We start from the raw sequence: 20,968 nt of genomic DNA, 5'->3' as shown, positions 1-20,968 counted from the left end.
CCCAGATACACAGTTCTAGCTACAGCATTGGCTTACCTCAAACTGACGTATCAGAATCAACTTGGAGTACCAGAGTCGACAGCTGAGCCCAGAGAGATCAATTTTGCCGCATCTTCATGCATGTGGCAAAATTGAACTCTGGTAGATCAATCGCAGCATGTCAAACACCTGGTAATAGACATACCCTTAGTGTTTGCAGCACCACCTGGTTTGGTATCTATGGGAGTGTCATAATGGTGCTGTACATTATTTAGATTGAAAGCTCTTTGGGGCAGATCCATTTGTTTGTTTTTACAGCACCTAGTGCGTGATTGGGGCTCAATGTACTACCACAATTCATCGTCAATCATCATCTTCAAGTCTACCTCTACAGCTTGCTGCATTTTCATTTATCATTGCCTTTTGTTAATGCCCAACAGACAGTTTTCACAGAATCCTAGGGCTGGACGGGACCTCAGGAGGTCATCTAGTCCAGCCCCCTGCTTCATGCAGGATCAACCCCCCACTAAGTCGTCACAGCCAGGACCTTGTCCAGCTGGGACTTAAAAACCTCAAGGGATGGAGAATCCAACACCTCTCCAGGCAACACATTCCAATGCTTCACCACCCTCCTGATGAAGTAGTTTTTCCTAATATCTAACCTACACCTCTCCCTCTTCAGCTTCAGACCATTACTCCTTGTTCTGCCATCTCACACCACTGAAAACAGTTTCTCACCTTCCTCTTTAGAGCTCCCCTTCAGGAAGTTGAAGGCTGCTATTAAATCACCCCTAAGTCTTCTCTTCTGTAAACTAAACAAGCCCAAATCCCTCAGCCTATCTTCATAGGTCTTGTGCTCCAGCCTTTTAATCATTTTTGTTGCCCTCCACTGAACCTGCTCCAGCAAATCCACATCCTTTTTATACTTGGGGGCCCAAAACTGCACACAATATTCCAGATGCGGCCTCACCAGTGCCAAATAGAGGGGAGTAAGTATTTCTTTAGATCTGCTCAAAATGCCCCTCCTAATGCACCATAGTATGTTGTTAGCCTTCTTGGCTACAAGGGCACACTGTTTACTCACATCCAGCCTTTCATCCACCATAACCCCCACGTCCCTTTCCATCGTACTGCTGATGAGCCAGTCAGTCCCCAGCCTGTAACAATGCTTGGGATTCTTCCACCCCAGGTGCAGGACTCTACACTTCTCCTTGTTGAACTGCATCAGATTTCTTTTGGCCCAGTCCTCCAATTTATCCAGGTCACTCTGGATTCTCTCTCTACCCTCCAATGTATCTACCTCTCCCCCTAGTTTTGTGTCATCCTCAAACTTGCTGAGGGTGCAATCCAGTCCCTCATCCAGGTCATTAATAAAGATGTTGAACAACACCGGCCCCAGAACCGAGCCTTGTGGCACCCCGCTTGAAACCGGTCGCTGTCCAGATATTGAGCCATTGACCACTACCCGCTGGGCTTGACCCTCAAGCCAGCTTTCTATCCATCTTATAGTCCAAGGAGCCAATCCATATTTCCTTAACTTGTGGACAAGAATGTTGTGGGAGACCGTATCAAAAGCCTTGCTGAAGTCAAGGTATATCACATCCACTGACTTCCCCAGGTCCACAGATCTTGTTACCTCATCATAGAAGCTAATCAGACTGGTCAGGCAGGACTTGCCCCTGGTGAATCCATGTTGGCTACTTTTGATCACTCTTCCCTCTTCCAGGTTCTCCAAAATGGATTCCTTCAGGATGCCCTCCATTATTGTCCCAGGGATTGAGGTAAGGCTGACTGAGCTACAGTTCCCTGGATTGTCCTTCTTTCCTTTTTTAAAGATGGGCACTACGTTTGCCTTTTTCCAGTCATCTGGGATCTCTCCTGATCTCCAAGAGTCTTTAAAGATAATGGCCAGAGGTTCAGCAATGACCTCTGCCAATTCCCTCAGTACCCTCAGGTGCATTAAATCCAGACCCATGGACTTGTGAACATCTAGTTTTTCTAGATAGCTCAGAACTTGCTCCTTCCCTATAGATGGCTGCCCTCCACCTTCCCATACTTCGTTGTCTAGGACCGTCATGTGGAAGTTGACTTTGTCTGTGAAGACCGAGGCAAAAAAAGCATTGAGTACTTCAGCTTTTCCTGCATCATCTGTCCCTGGGTTACCTCTCTCATCCAGTAATGGCCCCACACCTTCTCTGATAACCTGTTTATTGTTAACATACCTGCAGAAACCCTTCTTGTTACTCTTCACATCCCTTGCAAGCTGCAGTTCCAATTGTGCTTTCACTTTCCTGATTACTGCCCAGCATTCTCCAGCCATATGTTTATACTCCTCCTTAGTCAACTGTCCACGTTTCCATTTCTTGTATGCGTCCTTTTTGAATTTAAGCTGACTAAGGATTTCCCCATTAAGCCAAACTGGTTGCCTACCATGTTTGCATTTCTTACTGTGCAGTGGAATGGTTTGTTCCTGTGCCTTCAGCAAGACTTATTTAAAATACTGCCAGTTCTTTTGAACTCTTTTCTCCTTCATCTTTGTTTCCCAAAGGGTCCTGCTCATGAGTTCTCTCAGGGAGATGAAGTCTGCTCTCCTGAAATCAAGGGTCTGTATGTTACTGCTCACCTTTCTTCGTTTTGTCTGGATCCTGAAATCTATGATCTCATGGTCACTGCAGCCCAGGTTCCCTCCCACTTCTATTTCTTCTACTAGTTCTTCCCTGTTTGTGAGCAGCAGGTCAAGTTGCGCGTGGCCCCGGTTGGTTCCTTCAGTACTTGTACCAAAACGTTATCCCCAACATTCTCCAACAAGTTCCTGGATTGTCTGTGTGCTGATGTATTGGTCTCCCAACAAATGTCTGGATGATTAAAGTCTCCCATGAGAACCAGGGCCTGTGATCTGGAAGCTTCATTTAGCTGCCTGAAGAAAGCCTCATTCATCTCATCTCCCTGATCTGGCAGTCTATAGCAGACACCAACTACAACATCACCTCAGTTTTCTCTCTTGTGACAATGTTCATAGGTAAGCCAATTTGAATTAACTCTGGGAATAAAATTTCAGGAGCCACGGTATCAAATGCTTTACTCAAATCCAGTTATATCACATCTTCTCTGTTCTCTGCTGCAACAGTGGCTGGGCACTCCAGAGGTTATTTTTGAAAGAAACTCCTTCAGAGTCTCCCATATATGTCAACCCTCTTAGGGTTCACCACGTAGCAGTAAATGGGCTCATTGCATGCAACATAGCTACCCTGCCCCAGCAGAGTCTCAGTTTGGTTCAGGTGTTCCTCTTTCTTCATGGGGGAAGTAAGTTGTGTAAGCCCTTGAACTGGCTCAGCTTGCTTCTCCCTCTCCGTCAGTTTGGCTGCCCTGTGCTGGAAGAAGGGAACTGGCAAGACTCCACCCATTCCCTCCCTGTCTGCTAGCCCTCTGCTCAAATGCGCAGGATGAGAAATAGCAGCCTAACATAGATGCGTGATCTGTGTAGCCCCATTACTACCTTGGGAGGAAGTGTTCAGCAGGTCTTGATGGAGCCCTGAGTAATTTCTGAAATGAATAAATCACTGTAGATCAACTCAACCATGAAACCTGAAAGAAGGTGGGAGAACAGAACTGCAGAGAATGTGCTCTTGGGAGAGAAGAGCTATGTCAAACAATGCTTTTCTTTCTCTTATTCCCCGGCTGCATCTCCTTCTGAAATTCTAATATTCCAGAGCATCATCCAGGCATTTATGTACTATAAAGGGAGCTTTAATTTTGTTTCATCCTCAGTATGAGATTTAATACAACCCAAATGTTATTTCAGTAATTCAACCCAGACAACCAAAGCACAATTAGTGAAGATTACAGCTGCTTTGGAAGGGCTTAAAAATTCCCACAGGATCTAATTGCTGTACAACATGGAAATCCTTGGGGACATGGTTGAACGGTGAGGCTGTAAGTAGGCTTTCACCTTCAAGGTTTGATGGGAGTGGCTGGCAAGTCTGTAGAATTTGTGGCTGCCTCTGGAGCATGCAGCACGAACACCTGATTGCAGTGGGTCAGCAAGACCCTGCAGTTAGGCTATGTAGTTGATGTGAATGTGATTCTGAGTTAACCAGAAGCAACCTCTTGATTTCCCTCTGCCGTGAATAGCTTGTCTGCCTTGTAGAGGTATGCACGTGAGGGTTGGGAGCACTGTCTAGGTGATTTGTTCAATGATCTGAAGACCGCAGTGATCTGGAGGAGAGAGTATATCCTGCCTCTATAGCTGCCCTGGCACTTACAGTTTGATTTTGGAGAGGAGGAAATGAGTGGAAAGAGTGATGCTTTCAGATAATGGACAGGGAACACCCTTGGAGCCTCATCCCTGGCATTGCTGAACTGAGGGAGGGCAAAGAGATTGCCATAAACAGGTATACCCATCTCCTTATTTCGGTTTCATCCCCTTAGCAAAGAAGCACTTTTGCTGCTCCCACCCCCACCCTGGTGGTGTGGTGAAGCTGTCTCCAATGGAATTTCAAGCCTATCTGGAATTGGTTGTTTCTGAGCTCACTGGTAACGAAGATGAAGTTCTTGATAACTTGGTGGAGTTTCTGACCATGAGTGTGGCGCGAACCCACATGGAATGCCTACGAGGTTCTGCCAGGAGGAAGTGGCTGCACAATATCCAGCATGCAGGAGAGACCAGTGGGGCAAGCGTGGAGCCTGTGTACAAGGCAGTCTTTAAGGCACTTTCCCAGGTACTGTCAGTATCTTGCGTTCATGATCACCCAATTACCTCAAGTTTTGGAAAGTTCAATAAAATAAAATCCAAAAAATGCAGGTTCCTAGTTTAATGGTTTCTGAAAATAAATATGCATCATTCAGTCTGTAACAGAGAGGGAGCCATGCTAGTCTATATACTATCAAAACAAAAAGCAGTCAAGTAGCACTTTAAAGACTAACAAAATAATTTGTTAGGTGAGCTTTTGTGGGACAGACCCACTTCTTCAGACCACAGCCAGACCAGAACAGACTCAATATTTAAGGCACAGAGAACCAAAAATAGTAATCAAGGAGGACAAATCAGAAAAAAATGATCAAGGTGAGCAAATCAGAGAGTGGAGGGGTGCGGGGGAAGGTCAAGAATTAGATTAAGCCAAGTATGCAGACGAGCTCCTATAGTGACTTAGAAAATTCCCGTCCCGGTTCAAACCATGGGTTAATGTGCTGAATTTGAATATAAAAGACAGCTCGGCTGTTTCCCTTTGAAGAGCAGTGCGAAAATTTTTTTTCAGTAACACGCATACTCTTAAGTCATTAACAGAATGGCCCACTCCATTAAAATGTTGACTAACTGGTTTGTGGATCTGGAGTGTTTTGATGTCTGTTTTGTGCCCATTAACCCTCTGTCTAAGGGAGTTAGAAGTCTGTCCAATATACAGAGCACCTGGACATTGTGGGCACATGATGGCATATATGGTGTTAGTTGAGGAGCATGAGAAAGTGCCCGTGATTCTGTGAATAACCTGGTTAGGTCCAGTGATGGTATTTCCAGGGAAGATATGTGGACAGAGCATGGAGAATTTGTAAAGGGAATGGCTTCATATTTGGTTCCAGGTACAATGTAATGTGTTGATATTGATCATTAAGGGCCTGTCTGATGACCTCTAGCTCCATAAAGGACCCTCATCAATTCCTGTGCAGTATGGTGGCAGCTGATACACTCATGGCAGTGGTGCCAAGATTTCACATCTCCAGGCTAGAGCTGCAGGGTCCTTGTGAAAAGGCTCTTAACTCTGGCATTTGCTTTCTTTTTGGTCCAAGACATTCTGCCCTACAGAAGAAGTTCATTGGCCTGTTTGGCTAGTCATAGGTCATTAGGGACAGATTGTATTTTTAGAAAAATTGGCCTCTGTTTAGCAGAAGCAGAAAAAAATCCATCTTCTCTGTCAGTCAGAATGCATCTTTTCAGTTGATCATAAAGTAAACTGGCCTAGAACCCATTAGACAAATGACAGCATGGGCATCATTAATCAGCTGGTATAAGAGAAATAAAGTCATTGGCCTAGAATAACATCCCATGATAAATGACATAAGCTGTAAGTACACAAAATAGATGTAATGGCCAGTGGCAAATGCACAGATGTAATGTGAAACATTTGGTTGCTAGGATGCAGAAGCCCATGGAAATAACAAGAAGGTCAGTGCATATATTGCCCTTTTGGAACACAACCAGTGTGCACCAGAGCGGGGGAAGGTTCTCCTGCGGTATGTGGCTTGCACCTCCGATGATGGCCCATACGTCCTAAACCAAGCACTTTACAAGGACATGAAAGGAGTAAGGTGAGGAAATCTGCAAAGAGCTATTACCTTTTCTTACGTTGCTTGAATAATAGAACTTAGGCTACATTTACACTACGGGGCTATTTTGGGATACCTCCTTATCCTGAAATAGTAACTCCACATCCATAACACTCGCCCTATATTTTTGCAATATTTTTTGAAATAGTGGCTGTGCTATTTCAGCATCCCTCTATCACTGGCTGCAGGAGGAGTAAGGGATGCCTTGAAATAGCCCAGTATTTTGAAATTTGGTGCTGTCCTGAAATAGCCTATTTTGAAATTTGACTCAAAATAGGATATACAATTTGCATAGCGCAAATTACATATTTTATTTCAAGTTAAGGGAGTGTAAACGTAGCCTTAGAGTACAGTGACTGTGTGGTATGTTATAAAGATAGACTACACTGAGAGATACTGTAGAAAAGATCGTCCCTTGGGGCCACCTAGGATTCTCCCTTATAGATCTGATTGCACTTTATACCAGTAGCTCTCAACCAGAGGTCCAGAGCCCCCAAGGGACCATGAGCAGGTTTCAAAAAGTCCACCAAGCATGTCCAGCATTAGCATCAGTAGCGCCCAAAGTACAAAGCCAAAGCCCTGCTGCACAGGACTGCAGCCCAGGGCCTCCAGCCAAAGCCTTCAGGGCTGAAGCCAAAGCTTTGCAGTGCTCCTGATGGCATGTGGTCCTGGCCAGATGCCCTGCTTGCTATACTCTAAGGCTGGCCCTTGCTTTTATGTGCAGAAAAACAGCTGTTGTGTCATAGCTGAGCCGGGGAGTATTTCCAGCATGTTGAGTGGAGCCTCAGAAAGAAAAGGGCTGATGATCACTGCTGTATTCTGTTCAGCCTACAATTTCCTTTTGTATGCTTCCTTCCATGACTGCTCCTTACCCCTTTTCTGTGGCTACAAAGTACTTTCCCCTCCCTTATACCCTTTCAGCGCTAGGAGACAGTCACTTACTATACATAAGTTCTATATATTTCTCACCATCTTCTTCCTTATACATCTTGCCTCACTGTTACTCCCCTCTGATTTGCCGCTGTTCATTAGCATCTATTAATTACATTCTTTGGCAAATATTTTTACAGAACTTTGAAGATGAAAACTGCCATGCAAGTGCTAAGTATTATTGTCATTATCCTTCTGGGAAGCAATAGGTAGATTCAACGGTCTAAGTCTTATTTCAGCAGTGCCTGATAGACTGGGATCATCATCTTCCAAACCTACTTCAATCCATGGTGCATTAGCAATAAAGAGCCCCAAACAGCAACATTTGTTTGTTTGTCTTTGTGCTGCTATCTGGCATTGCCCCATCCTGTCTCGTTTGCTATCCAACATTTCCTGTAGGTGTATTAAGTGCATTGCTACTCTCATGTTTGGGTTATTTTACCCCCAGATATATTTGGAAATCCTCAGAGCTTTTCTAAAGACTTTCTCTGTCTAGTTTTCTCCTACAAACCTCCTCTTGCCCTCCTCATAATGTTCCTCTACCTCAGCTTTGCAGCAGCAGAAGAGGGGAAGCCAGTCCATGTTCCAAGAGTTCAGGTTCATGGAAATATCCACTTCTGGAACTATGACCGGCCAGAATGGGAACGGAGAGGCTCATTCCTGGTGCTGCCCCTGCAGGATTCACAATGGAGGATCTTTGGGATTTTAGGACTTGACACCCTGCGGGACCAGTGTGAGAATACCATCTTTCTAACCCACGAGATTGCTTTCTATCAGGTGGGCATAATGAGACAAGCAGGTTCATTAGATATTGTAAACAAGCAGTTTGGTACTATGTGAATTTCACATGCCTTGCTGTGAATGTGCAGCAGCTGTGCAGTAGAAAATGCACTGTAGATCCTTTTCACTCTGGAATGAAAATGGCACAAATAGACCAGCATTATCCTTGTATCGGGTTTTTATTTAGGAGGCTTCCCCTCTAGATGTAAATGGGACACTACAAATAAATTTGTACAGACACTCTTACTAGCGGTTATTTACTAAAGATATCAAGTACCAGAGGGGTAGCCGTGCTAGTCTGGATCTGCAAAAGCAATGAGGGGTCCTGTGGCACCTTATAGACTAACAGAAATGTATGAGCATAAGCTTTCGTGGGCAAAGACGAAGTGGGTCCCCTTGTTGCTTTTACTAAAGATAGCGATTGTGTGTTTTTAGTTTAAGAACTGGTCAGAGCAATGGTGCATCTAGCCCAGTATCCTGTCTGACAGCAGCTCTTGCCAGATTCTTCAGAGGGAATGAGCAGACTAGGGTAATTTAACAAGTGATCCAGCCAGTGTTGTCCAGTTCTCAGCTTCTGGCAGTCAGAATGTTAAAGATACCCAGAGCTTGGGGTTGCATCCCTGACAATCTTCATTAATAACATTGATGGACTTACTCTTTGTGAATTTATATATATATTTGGGTCATTAAGCTGTTCACTTTATACTTTCTGGACTAATTGCAAACCACTGCACTTCAGATTCCCTTACAAATATTTCCAAATGTCTAGATGTTTTAGGCTGGATACGGGAAAAAATCTTCTCTATAGCCCTTGAAACTTTCAGTGTAATTTTCAGTGTAATTTCTTCAAGTGTGGAAGTCAAGCTGGAGATGGCATGAGCAGGCAGGTATTACAGCAATGGGTGCTACAGAAATAGAATCTGGGAAATCTCAGTGGGCATTATGATCCAATAGGAAGAAATAGAACTTTACAGAGATACACGGTCAACCAAAAATAATAGCTGTACACACTCTAGCCCCTATGTTTGCATCACTTATCCTTTTCTCTGTTTTATATTGTTACTTCAACTTCTTTTTTCTTCTTCCTTTTATTTATCAGGTCACAATCCCAGTAAATAACTTCGATTGAAACCAGCCTGGGTGTAGTTACCCCTCTTGGCCAGGAGGGAGCACAGTGTGACAGTACTGGGAGGCAAGTCCTCTCTTCTCAGAGAGCTTTCAGAGAAAGCTCTTGTGCTGGTGAGGGCCTCTGAACTCTGGCGTCCCACTTGACATAGACAGTGACAGGACAGCTTTGTATTCTTAGAGATTTTCACCTCTCACAAACAATTCTGATAGACTAATATTTTACTATTTTTGTGCTTAATTTGACATGAGAACATCACTGATTTTATCTCCAAGTCATTTTGAGGTTTGTTTCCATAGGGGGTTTCTCGTGTATTCAGTGAAGGCTACCACCACGTCCACACACTGGAAAACATATTGCAGATTGCATTCACCGCTGTGGGCTGGCTCGGCAACAGGGCACCAACCATCCGCACCATCACTACGTACCTGGTGGAGCCTGGCAAAGATAAGGTATGTTTAGTCCTTTCACATTAGTCTCCAACCATTGCATGGAGAAACCCTCTTTCTATACTAGTGATGGACTGGGCTAGTGCATTTTGGCAGGGATCAACCACTGTTAGCTTAGTTTGGTTCCCAACCAAATTAATTCTTCTCAGAGAGTCTAGTGCCTAATGCAATCAGTCAGCAAGATTTTGTAGGGGGAAAAGAGATGGAAGGTTCCTTCTCTAGGTGATACGACTTTTCATTGTTGCTATCCCTTATGGGGTTCTTCTTTCAACCAAGAAAGGCTGACTGAGATTCCCTTCAGATCCTATATTGAAATCAACAACAACACACTCAGCAAGCTTCTCCTATGAGCTGCAAGAACTGGATCGTGAGTAGCTCTGGCTCTTGCCTGCCCATAGAACAAGACACCAGATCCAATACAAGAAGTCCTGTGGCACCTTACAGGCTAACAGATATTTTGGAGCATAAGCTTTCCTGGGCAAAGACCTGCTTCATCAGATGCATGAGTGGGGGTGCGGGTCTTTACCCACAAAAGCTTATGCTCCAAAATATGTTAGGCTATAAGGTGGGACAGGACTTCTTGTTGTTCTCAAAGATACAGACTAACACGGATACCTCTCTGATACAGACCCAGTACTGCATCCAAAGTGCCCCATGTAAGTATAGATCAATGACCACATAGTCTCCATGCTAGCCCTCTCAACAGTTCTTTGCCAAATCAGTCTTAAAAGGGAACTGCTCTACCATCTGGGGGGGAAATACCAGCCAGAATTATGGTATGGGAACAGGAAATGGTTAATGTTCTGGCTCATCATTCTGAAACAACAGCAGCTGGCAAAATGTAAATACAAATCGGGAGGCAGACTGCTTCCAATTGGCTAGCATGTCAGGGCAGCCCACTTGCCAGCAGTGCATATTTCAATCTTGCAGCAGGCACTGAGATACTGGGATACTTGTCAGCTGACCTCAAGCTGAATTGGGTGGATAAAAAGCAAGAAGATGACCTGTTTGAGATGGAGCTTGTGCAATGGCCACTGCTGCAATCACAAATCAGCTACTTCCCTGTTATAAACAGGTTCCCATTGGCATCTGACTTTTCATTGCAAGCTTTACATTTTCATCTTATTGACTGCCCATTAGTCAAGTTATTTGGTTCCTAAAGATGGCTGTGTGCTTTTCATCTGGCAAGATAAAGCGCTTGTCTCAGTGTATCTATGGAAGCTATTGCACAGTGCAAATCTATTTAAGATTTGAAAATGAACTGTCCATAGGTAGCTCCATCACTAGGCTGAGGCTCATCCACCAGTTAGCATCCTTCAGGCCTGGAGCATGGGGATCTGTTTGATTGGGTCAGTTGAAGGAAGATTGTGGTACACACCTGCGGTGCACTGTGAGCACTAGAATCTGGGGCTGTGGGGATAAAAACACACCTGGTTAAAAGCTGTCCTTAAATCATCCCGCTGAGGGTGCATGGGAGTGAGAGCATGCCCTGAAGAAGCAAGCAGTGGGTCTCTCTAAGCTTCATAGTGGATGTTCTTTTGCTGAACTCAACAAACACCCTTTCCTCTTTTCAAGAGGGGTGACTACGTTTTGCGCAAGATGATGACTACAGATCACTCTGGGCATGTGAAAAACCTCTTCCCTCCCCCTGTCCTCCACAGGAAAGAAAATATCTTCAGGTGGGTGTGAGACTCTTTTGCCATCTGTAGGCATTTACTGTAGCCATCCATGGGTGTGCTGTAACACATGCAAAGAGCACTCAGCAAAAGTGAGCTAAGAACAGCTCAGTGGCTAAAATTGCTGCTGCCTCCTTGCTGGCTGACAGATACATTGGGCTGATGGGTTAAGTCCAACGGTAATGTCTGGCGCACCACTGCAGAATCTACATACACTTTGTGTCGTCTGTGGGAGGGAAGTCGTCTATCGCAGACCCTCTACCATGTTAACTACTGTGTGCATGTGTGGTAATAAATTATCCAGGGTTAGGAAGAAGTTACACATTTTGTGCAGTAATGATGGTTTCCCCAAGATGTGTCCCTGCGGGTGCTCCACTCATGGTCTCAGTGCGTCTCAGTGCATCCTAGTGCAGCAGATCAGAAAGCTTTTCAGAGCAGTGCCCCCACCCCACACCTGCACACTCAGTGTCTCAAGCTGCTGCCGCTCTGGGGAGTGCATGTGCAGTACAACCCTCGGCAGTTCCTTTTCAACCATTACAGGCTGAAGACTGAGTTCAGAGCAGCTCTTTTTCTGACTTAAAAAAATAGGGACTACTCAAAGGACAACTTTTTCTTTAGCTAGATCCTGTAAAAATTCAATACCAAGCATATTGCTTACTCACATGAGGAGTTCCATATACTTCAAGAAAGCACTGTATCTGGTAGCAACTGTTTGCAGGGAAAGGCCCATGTTTGGAATATCCTGTTTTTTAAACTAATGTATCTTTTTTCCTGGTTCTCTTATCTTCATTTCCCCAGAACACCCTCCTGTACAGTTTTTGCCCTCACTTTACTGTCATTTCAGAGATTATCTCTTCAAGTGCACAGACAGTTCTGAGGTTGTTAGCGCCTTTGCCTATGGAGAGCCTCACATTGCATTTCCACTCCGTCAGCCAACAGGATTGGCCCTTGGGGTGTTTGACCTCAGCCCTGCACACTACCAGGGGCTACCGCCTCATGAATACAGAGACTTACAGATAATGCTGAAGATTGCTCAAGCAGCATGCTCTGAGATACTGAAGGAGTCTTCGGGGGAAACAGACCCAATCTATGTTCTAGGTACTGTGTGTGCAGGGCCAATAGTTTCTTTGGCTGATATTCAGCATCTCAGTAAAGTTACAGTTAAGACAGCACTCAGCAGGTCCAATATACAAACAAAACATACTTCAGTAAGTCAAGACCAGCTTAACTGAACCCCAAACCTTTGCAGACTCTGGGAAAACATTGAGGGTGGAAGAATGTTTCAGAGGCTCAGGCCCAGCTTCTCACAGATATTTATTCTGATTGAGTTAGGTAGAGCTAACTACCTTCGAGGACCTGGGCCTATGTGTTCCTCAGAACTGCTCTGAATGGCATCAGCTTGTGAGTGTTGCCTCCCTTCCCCACCCCATCTACATCTTGAAAACACTGCCAGCCTCCCTGGGCTTTTTGTAAACAGACCATTGGTGAGGACTCTCTGTATTAGAAGAGGAAGGGAAAGTAAATCATAAGAAGGACAGGCCCCTGCATTCCAAACCTTGTACCTTCTGTAGTGAGTGCTTTTGAGCCTCTCCGTGACAGGCTGGTTTGTGATTCTAGTTGCAGAACACTCTGCGAATTTGAGGCGTGCACAGATTCTCTTCCATCGTCTCATGCTGCAGGACTTGCGTGAGTGTATCCAGAAACTCAGTCCTGAGTCATTTGCTGACATGAAGAATGACACAGAGCCTCCTCTCATGGTGCATAACATACTAAAGGCTGTGCTGCTGCTTTTCCACCCAGAGTGGGTGGGCTCAGCGAAGACTAAGAACTGGAGTCATTGTGTACTGGTGAGATCTCAAGCTCTTGAGCCAGTTTTTGCCTAGGCAAACAACACAAAAAACACAGGGGGACTTGCTAAGTGTGATATGAGAAAGAAAAGAAGCTCCTGGAGATATGTACTGTGGGTAACTGCGAGCCTACAGGGTTAACAGGCCAGATTTCATTCAGAGAGAGGAATGGAAAAGTGAACACTGAGTCACTTCTGACCTTAAACTCTGAATCTCTGTCTATGCCTGAATAGTAGGTAAACAAGGAAAAATGGCCTTTTTTACCAAGTTCCATAAACAGCAACATTAATTTAGCATGAACAGCTTTAGAATGTAAAATGGAATGTGATTTACTATAAAATGTCAGCTAAGTCTACAAAAAAAAGAAGAAAATCTGATTGTAGTGTGCTTTGTCCCCCTTCCCAGTCCCTGTAAGAGCCTCCTTCTCCTTCTGGCTCTTCTGTCCAGTTCCCCACAGGTACTTCGTCCACTCTTCAGCTCCCCCTTATCAGCACCAACTGACAATTTGTTTGTTTTAATATTAGTAAGTTTCAGAGTAAACATAATCCAAGAAGATGAATTACAAGCCTTCACAGAAGAAATAGGAATGATGATTTCGGTTTCTACAGGGTTTTAGAGAGATGTTACATATAAAATACAAATCTATTTGTAACGCCAACAGACCCAGGGATACTACCTGTGAGCATAGGATCTAAAGCCCTGCACTCTACCACATGAGCTAAAGGTCTGCTGGCTCTCAGCTGAGGCTGTAGAGCAGTGACTTCACTCACCCCAGATGAAGTCTCAGTGCCTCTGAGTACTACATATTGTATAAATAGACACAAAGAATATGGTTGAATAAACAGATGTAGTATTACAGCCAAGTTACTATTATATAGGAAGGAGCTTTTATTTAGAACCATTGAAGACTTCTAGATCCCCCTCCTGCCTTTGGTCTTCATACACTCACTTGTCTGCCCTACACTCCTCAATTTTTAATTTGCCCTAACCCAGTGACCCTACTTTCACTCCCTTCTGCCTCTCCATCTCCACCAATGTTCCCACAAAGTGCCCATCAGTTTGCCTTTGATGCCTTCAGTGACTTTTGCAACCCTTTACTGTTTTTCCTGCCTACCCTGTGATTTTGTTCTCTGCATTGCAGAAATTTGATGATTTGATTCAGAACATTTGTTGCTTTGACCCAACTGCCACTTATGTGCAGAGTCAGAGGGAGCTGCTGGCTAGCTGTATAAAAGGTATGTATCAGAAACAAATTCTGGGGTCACATGCTGCAGCTAACTAGTGTTCCCACAAACCTCTAGGTGAATTTTGTGGAATCTTTCCTGATCAGTAAGAAAGACAGCCCTGTTAGGGAGGATATCAAAACTTGCCTCTCTAAGAGATAGCAGCTAATCTGTTTTGAAATGGGTTCCATCACCCCACATCAGGGCAGGCCTGCAGACAGCAGACTTTAACAAAAGTTACATAGGTGAGTAAGCTCTTTTGTGCTCATTTCAGACTGCTCTAACTGGTGCCAGGGAACTGACCCAGCTCAGAACAGCCCCAGGACTGGGGTAGCACAAAAGTACCTAGTCACCTTCTTTGTAAATAACAGCTCACAGACACACCAAGTGCTTGTTGGTTGCAAGTAAGGATCTGGGCCTCAGTCTGTCTTCTCTCCCTCTCTCTCGTCTCATGAGGACGAGCTTTCTAAGTGGTAGGACACAGAAGAGGCTGTCATCAACCTGAATATCTCCTATAACAGAAATACAGAAGTTTCTTAGATTTGAGTTTAGATTTTAACACCAGCACTTTTTCTTTTAGAACCCATTAAATACCCTTCCATTAGTTTGAAGAATAAACTCTCCATTGCTGAACTGATGCTAGATAGAGGGTCTGTTAAAATCAGACGAGTGGTTAGCACTAACTACTTACACTTGGCTTATTTATTGGTACTCCTTTGACATGTATACCTTTTTATAGAGCTAGCTTAGGTGTGATCATTTACTGAAGTCTAGCTCCTTCCCTTCTCAATTCAAGCCCTGCATGTAAATTGAGAGAATATAGATCATCCGCATTTGTAAAAGCCGACTTGCTGCTGTTCTGCAAAGGACAGTTATCTATCATGTAACCTATTCTGGGACTCAACACAATTAAGACTTAAGAATGGAGAGGACAATTCAGTGGTCTACATTCAGAAAAAATGGCCAGTTTTTTTTTATATATATATATATATATATATATATATATATAAATCAATTTCAAATCTATTACTACAGTCACATAGATTAGATACATGTTTCTATGTTTCCCTCACATTCCCCACACATCTACTGTAATGTAATCTGAAGCATTTAATTGCCTACACCATGCACCAGTAAAAAAACTAGCACACTTTACCAGAGAGTGGCGAAATACAACTTCTCAGTGGTATGCACATCAAAATTATTCCAGGTACCTTTAATGTTATGTACCAGCTAGTGAGCTGAAATTGGTACAGATCAAAATAGCTGAAAAGGTAACTAAATTTCAACCTCAGAATCTAAGCATGGAAAAGGCACTTTGTTTTTCTCACCTTTGCTCGCATTTTATGTCAAATATCTAATATTAAAGTTTAGCACAACATCTAGGACAAACCCTATCACAAAACCAATAAACAGTAGACCCCTGAGTTACGCAAGGGTTGTGTGCCTGGGCAACCTTGCATAACTCAAATTTTGCTTAAGTTGTGGGGAGCCTGGACACAGGTGGCAGCCTGGCTTCTGGCTCCCACAATGGCAGGGAGCCAGGGAGAAGCCAGTGCAGTGCAGCTGTCTGCCTGCCCGATTTCCCCTACCTGCAGGAGTCGGGCAGGTAGACAGCTGGGACAGAGTGGCTTCTCTCCAGCTTCCCCCAGGGGGAACCCCAGGATTTTGACTTGCATTAACACAAGTTAAGCATGAGTCAAAATCGTGTATATCAGGTGTTTACTATAATAAAAAGACAGAGTTGAGTTATACATAATTGATTTATTAAGTTGAAACCTCCCACTACAACTCATATTACGAAGTAACACCTGACATGTTGAATTACATTTTTTATTAAAGCAGAATCTGTGAAACATACAACTAGTCCATAAAAAATAAAATCAGGCTGCCATTGACGGGACTTTCTGACAGCATGTAACTGATTTCTTCATGGATGCATAAAGACATTCTACAGGAACCTACAGATCCTTATTTAAAATCAGTACAAACAGTTCATCTGTTTTAGAGCAGGATGAACTAAAAAAAGTCAGAAAAAGCTTAGACCAATATCTGCATTCTAAAGCAACTGCACGAACAGCAAGGACACATCTGATCTCCGTCACAGCTTACGTCTGCAGCAGAATAATTATTATATTCTGTCAAGCTCCAAATTTCTTGGTCACCTTTTAGTCAAAGTCCAGACTCCAGAGGAAAAAAAATAAAAAATGAAAAATAAATATTTCAGTGTCTTTTCAAAAGCATCTGGCAGTCTATATATAGTCTGCGGTCCACCTATTTACTACTCAAGTGCTGCAGAGATTTGTATAACTCCCCAAAGTGAGTGTGAACACACACAAAAGCATGAGACTATAGGACACAGAAGTGGAAAGGACCTCTAGTCCAGGCCTCTGTTATGCTAGGCAATCCAGAACAGGAATGATTATCCCTGGATGGTACATAATTCAGATTTAACAAATGCAAAGTAACTAGGAAGAATCATAGCATCAGGATGAAAGAGTGCATTCACACTTACAATTCCACAAGAACTAAAGCCCTAGGAAGGAAAGGATCCTGCCTGGCTCATCCTGGCTTGAATCACTGAGGATCTGGCAGTCAGGCTTAAAAGGTAGCAAGCACGCTTCAGAACAAAATTATGTTAATTGGATAGTTCTCAGAAAAAAATAAACACTGGTCAGAGAAATCAGACTACAACATTGTTGGCTACAGCCACGTCTAAACACAAAGGCAGCTTCTATAAGCTCACTAGTGATCTTAAGGAGAGTTGAGCCAGAGGGAAAAACACCTTCCTACAACTCTTCTAAGTACAACTATCAAAGGAATTTATTATATAATATCAAGTATTTGTATTTACTCTTCAGTGGGTTTTTCTACCTGCATGTCATGTCTGTGCCATCATCTTGTCTTTAACACACCCTGTGATGCATACACAAGTATATTAGTTTCTTTGGGTTCAACCATGCACGTTACAAAGACCTTTTTAAACTCAATGGGTGAAGTTCAGCACAGGTAAAAGGTGACTGATTTGCCCTACTGGATCCAGACTTGAACTTTCAAAGGTATTTCCAGGGCTAATTTATTCGTACCATCCAAACTAAAAGACACAAACACATCTCATAGTACAAAAATGAACTTTGCTGTCTAATAATCAAACTATGTGGGTGAGGTATCTTTTACTGGACTAGCACTTGTTGATGAGAGAGATGAAGAAGAGCTCTTTGTGGCTCAGAAAGTTTATCTCTTTCCCCAACAGAAGACAGTACCTCACCTACCTTCTTTCTCTAATATCCAGGTACAACTACACTGCACAGAATAGTCAGACAATGCCAGAGCCTTTGTTTGCTCCCAGTAGGTGTCAGGATTCTCACATACCAATCATGAATGTTACTTGTCTCATTTTCAAAAAGCTATAACATTTGAAAATCAAATTCTATGGACTGAAAAGACAAATGACTATTTTATAAAGTCATGGAATACTAGTATGTTCCTATTGCAGAAAAGCCATGCTGGCTATCAAATAGGCAGCCTTGGATGTCGGTGACTAATTTTCACCCAACTAGAAAGTACAGCTCTAAGAGTTCAAGTCTTAAAGTAGGAACTTCCTCCTGCAGTATGCCTTCTGAAAGACTCATTTTAGATTTCTTCAGTCAGTGAAAAACCCATGGTCATGATTCTGCACCAGAATCTGCTAGTACGGGCCCCTGAACTTGGGTATAGGTATCTAGGCCACTGGCTCATGCTAGAATATTGGCCCTAACTTTGGAACAGATTTGTGTGTTGTTTTTGTTTGTTTCAGATATACCTAGAGAAGAGGTTTGGAAGCATAACTCAGTTCCAGTTGAATATTTGTACAACTGGGCACTTACCTGTGTAACACTAACAGAGCTCACAAAAGAACTACAGCATACACAAGATTCACCTTACAGCATCTGTCTCCAAGACCCAGTCTGACTGCAAATAAGTCAACAGAAGTGTTGCTGACCTCTAACCCTAATGATTCAATTTTTAATATTACTTTTAAATGTTGGCTTTACATTTATTGTTCATAGTTAATAAACATAAAATGTTTAACAGGTATAGAAAAGCATTAGTAATATTTAAGTAATCTATTTAGAAAGGTTAAAAGGAAAAATTTGGTAACATTGGTGGGTCACTCTAAAGTCAGGATACCTGATGGAAGAGATTACTTTCTGGTTTACATTTAATTGTGAGAAGAGGATTAAACAAAAGGAAAACCACAACTTTTGTGTCCACCACATTACATGACTCAAACATAATAACCGAAAAAAGCCCTTCTGAATTTAGCACAGATTCATTTTCCTAAAGTGACATTTTCAAAGGATTGGTGAAGAGCGTGCTTTCTTGCACCCACTGTGCAGTGTTCTGGAAAATCCCTCTAATTTTAAGATGATTGAGGAGTTTTCTTATTGGATTGAAGCTTGTTTACAGCAAACTTTGCTGCTCTGTTGCAAGATTCCATCTTTGCAATAAAGTATCTTTTGGCAGAATTTTTTTTTAATAAAATGTTGGGAGATTAAACTTCTTTTTCTCTATTTAGTTGACTAAGTGTGATGGCTACAAAATACTTTCTAATTTGAGATTGCAGGTGCTTTTAACCTCCCCATAGAAGATGATGGTGATTATCGGACTGCTGCTTCTAACTGGCAAGTGGTTTCCATAGTTTTGTAGGGAGAAAGGCTTTTCAGGTCGCTTGCAGTGATATTTTGAGGAACAATGTCCTCACAGATTTTATAATGATAACTACAAACACTTGTTCCTTTAGACGATGCTCACAAACAAGTAATTGTGAATACAAATTACCAAGTTTTATGAATGGAACAAAAAGGTAGGATGCTTATGCTTCTATATTACATGCTTTGATTCAGTGTATCACATAACAAAACAGGGCTTTGTCTCATTCAGCATTTTCACCTTTTCAGGCAACTGAACCAAGCTAAGAGCCCGGCTACACTATCACCCACCTGAATATTGCTCTGCATTCAGCCTGATCACAATTTGGAGGAGCCAAAGTCCACTGCAGGTTAGTGCATACAACTGAATAAATGTGAGGCAGGCAGCAGAGAAAGGAACTTCATTAAGGTAGAAGGAACACTACCCAATGGTGGGAGACCCAGTGATTGCATTAATTGCTTTTTCTGTAATAAATGAATAAATAAAAACAAAAAGAGGAGCTGGTGCTTGACTGTCTCCCCACCCTGTCTCCTGCAGCCCCGTGACTGTGGCTGCCGAGGTACTGGCACAAAAAAGCACTGCTCGCATGTACCCACTGTCCTAGATTAAACATGAGCATTTTCAGACTATCAATTCACCTGTGAAAGAAAACCCCACCTTCATCAGTCTGTGTGCAATGACAACTCACAGCATTTCACTGCACTGTTCAGACTGTTTCCTACCAGCAAAAAGTTGTCCCATTTTAGGTTTCCAATTCCAAGTCCTGCTTCTCCACAGCCCTTGCAGCTTGTGCAGATATTTATGCCTGTAAAACATCACCAAATGAGAGTTCTCCTTTGACATGGGTGGTAGGATTTGATTCCCCTTTGCAGGGGTCAGCAACCAAAACAGCAAGAAGAGCCATTTTTTCCAATTCAGTAAAAAACTCAGTAATTCAAGAGCCACAATGCATGCAGATACGAGAGGGTCTTAATAAATAACCTCAAGCCATAATTTTTATTACCCCACACAATGATTTGTGATGCGATACATCTTTACTGCAGAACGTTCACAAACATTTTACATACTCCATTTCCTCACACTTTGTGTGTTTGTACCACTGTCTTCCTCACTTTCACTCAATCTTCTCTCTCTCTCTGGAGGATGCTAGGGGGAGTTATCCAACATGTGCTATTTAGATATGAGTTGTTCATTTTGGGGCTTTCGGATGTTCACCGTTTGTTGAAATAATGAGGAAGGTTTTTTTTTTTTTTAACTTTGCTATTACAGCACCGGTAGCCACACAGAAGTCCTTAAAGAGCTGCAGGTTGCAGACCCCTGCCCATTTGGCACTGCTGTAGGCAGCTTCTGACCCTGAAAAGCAATGGAAAAGAACGTCTACAATGGGGGTAAAATGTCCACAGCAAAATGTTAGTCACTGCCCCTCACATTTCACAGACTGCAAGGTCAGCAGGGACCATTGTAAGCACCTCGTCTGACCTCCTGTACAGCACAGGCTGTGCACCTTCCCCCAACAGCCACTTGCGCCTTCAACATTGCCAGTGGCAGACGTAACCTGTCCCAAAACTTCATCCCTCTCCCCTTACATATTCACACCTCAGAGTTTGAGTATTTGTGCCCCAGGGGACTCTGCGCTCCTGCCCCTGGGGGCATCTGTCCCTGTCCCGCTGCCGAGGTTCTGCACTCCACCCTGGGGCTCTCTGTCCCCCCCGCCGGTGCTCTGCGCTCCTACCCCGGGGGGAATCTCTCCCCCCACAGGGGTATCTGTCCCCCCCGCCGGTGCTCTGCATTCCTCCCCCCCGTGGGGTATCTGCCCCCCCCCCACCCCTGCTGCGGCTCTGCATTCCTCCCCCGGGGGGAATCTGCCCCCCACCCCACTGGGGCTCTGCACTCCCCCCCCGGAGTATCCGTCCCCCTCACTGGAGCTCTGTACTCCCCCCCACCG

The 20,968-nt window shown here is 43.5% G+C and overlaps 2 protein-coding genes across 2 annotated transcripts in view; both read left to right on the top strand.

The window, feature by feature from the left end:
- The window catches only part of EFCAB5 (EF-hand calcium binding domain 5), a 108,997-nt gene extending 89,370 nt beyond the window's left edge, over positions 1-19,627 (top strand). Inside the window, 11 exon segments of the mRNA XM_075014111.1 lie at positions 4,408-4,697; positions 6,110-6,282; positions 7,779-8,007; positions 9,436-9,588; positions 11,161-11,264; positions 12,106-12,359; positions 12,879-13,108; positions 14,250-14,343; positions 18,128-18,256; positions 18,259-18,292; positions 19,561-19,627. Of these exon segments, the coding sequence (XP_074870212.1) occupies positions 4,408-4,697; positions 6,110-6,282; positions 7,779-8,007; positions 9,436-9,588; positions 11,161-11,264; positions 12,106-12,359; positions 12,879-13,108; positions 14,250-14,343; positions 18,128-18,256; positions 18,259-18,292; positions 19,561-19,627 (1,757 nt within the window).
- Positions 19,628-20,289: 662 nt separating this feature from the next.
- The window catches only part of NSRP1 (nuclear speckle splicing regulatory protein 1), a 146,607-nt gene continuing 145,928 nt past the window's right edge, over positions 20,290-20,968 (top strand). Inside the window, exon 1 of the mRNA XM_075014057.1 lies at positions 20,290-20,411. The gene's annotated coding sequence lies outside the window, so the exon portion shown is untranslated. The remainder of the gene's footprint in view (positions 20,412-20,968) is intronic.

The sequence above is a fragment of the Carettochelys insculpta genome, chromosome 19 (assembly GCF_033958435.1).
Source record: "Carettochelys insculpta isolate YL-2023 chromosome 19, ASM3395843v1, whole genome shotgun sequence".
Taxonomy (NCBI): domain Eukaryota; kingdom Metazoa; phylum Chordata; order Testudines; family Carettochelyidae; genus Carettochelys; species Carettochelys insculpta.
The sequence above is the reverse complement of the archived record's forward strand: the minus strand, read 5'-3'. Positions and strand labels throughout refer to the sequence as shown.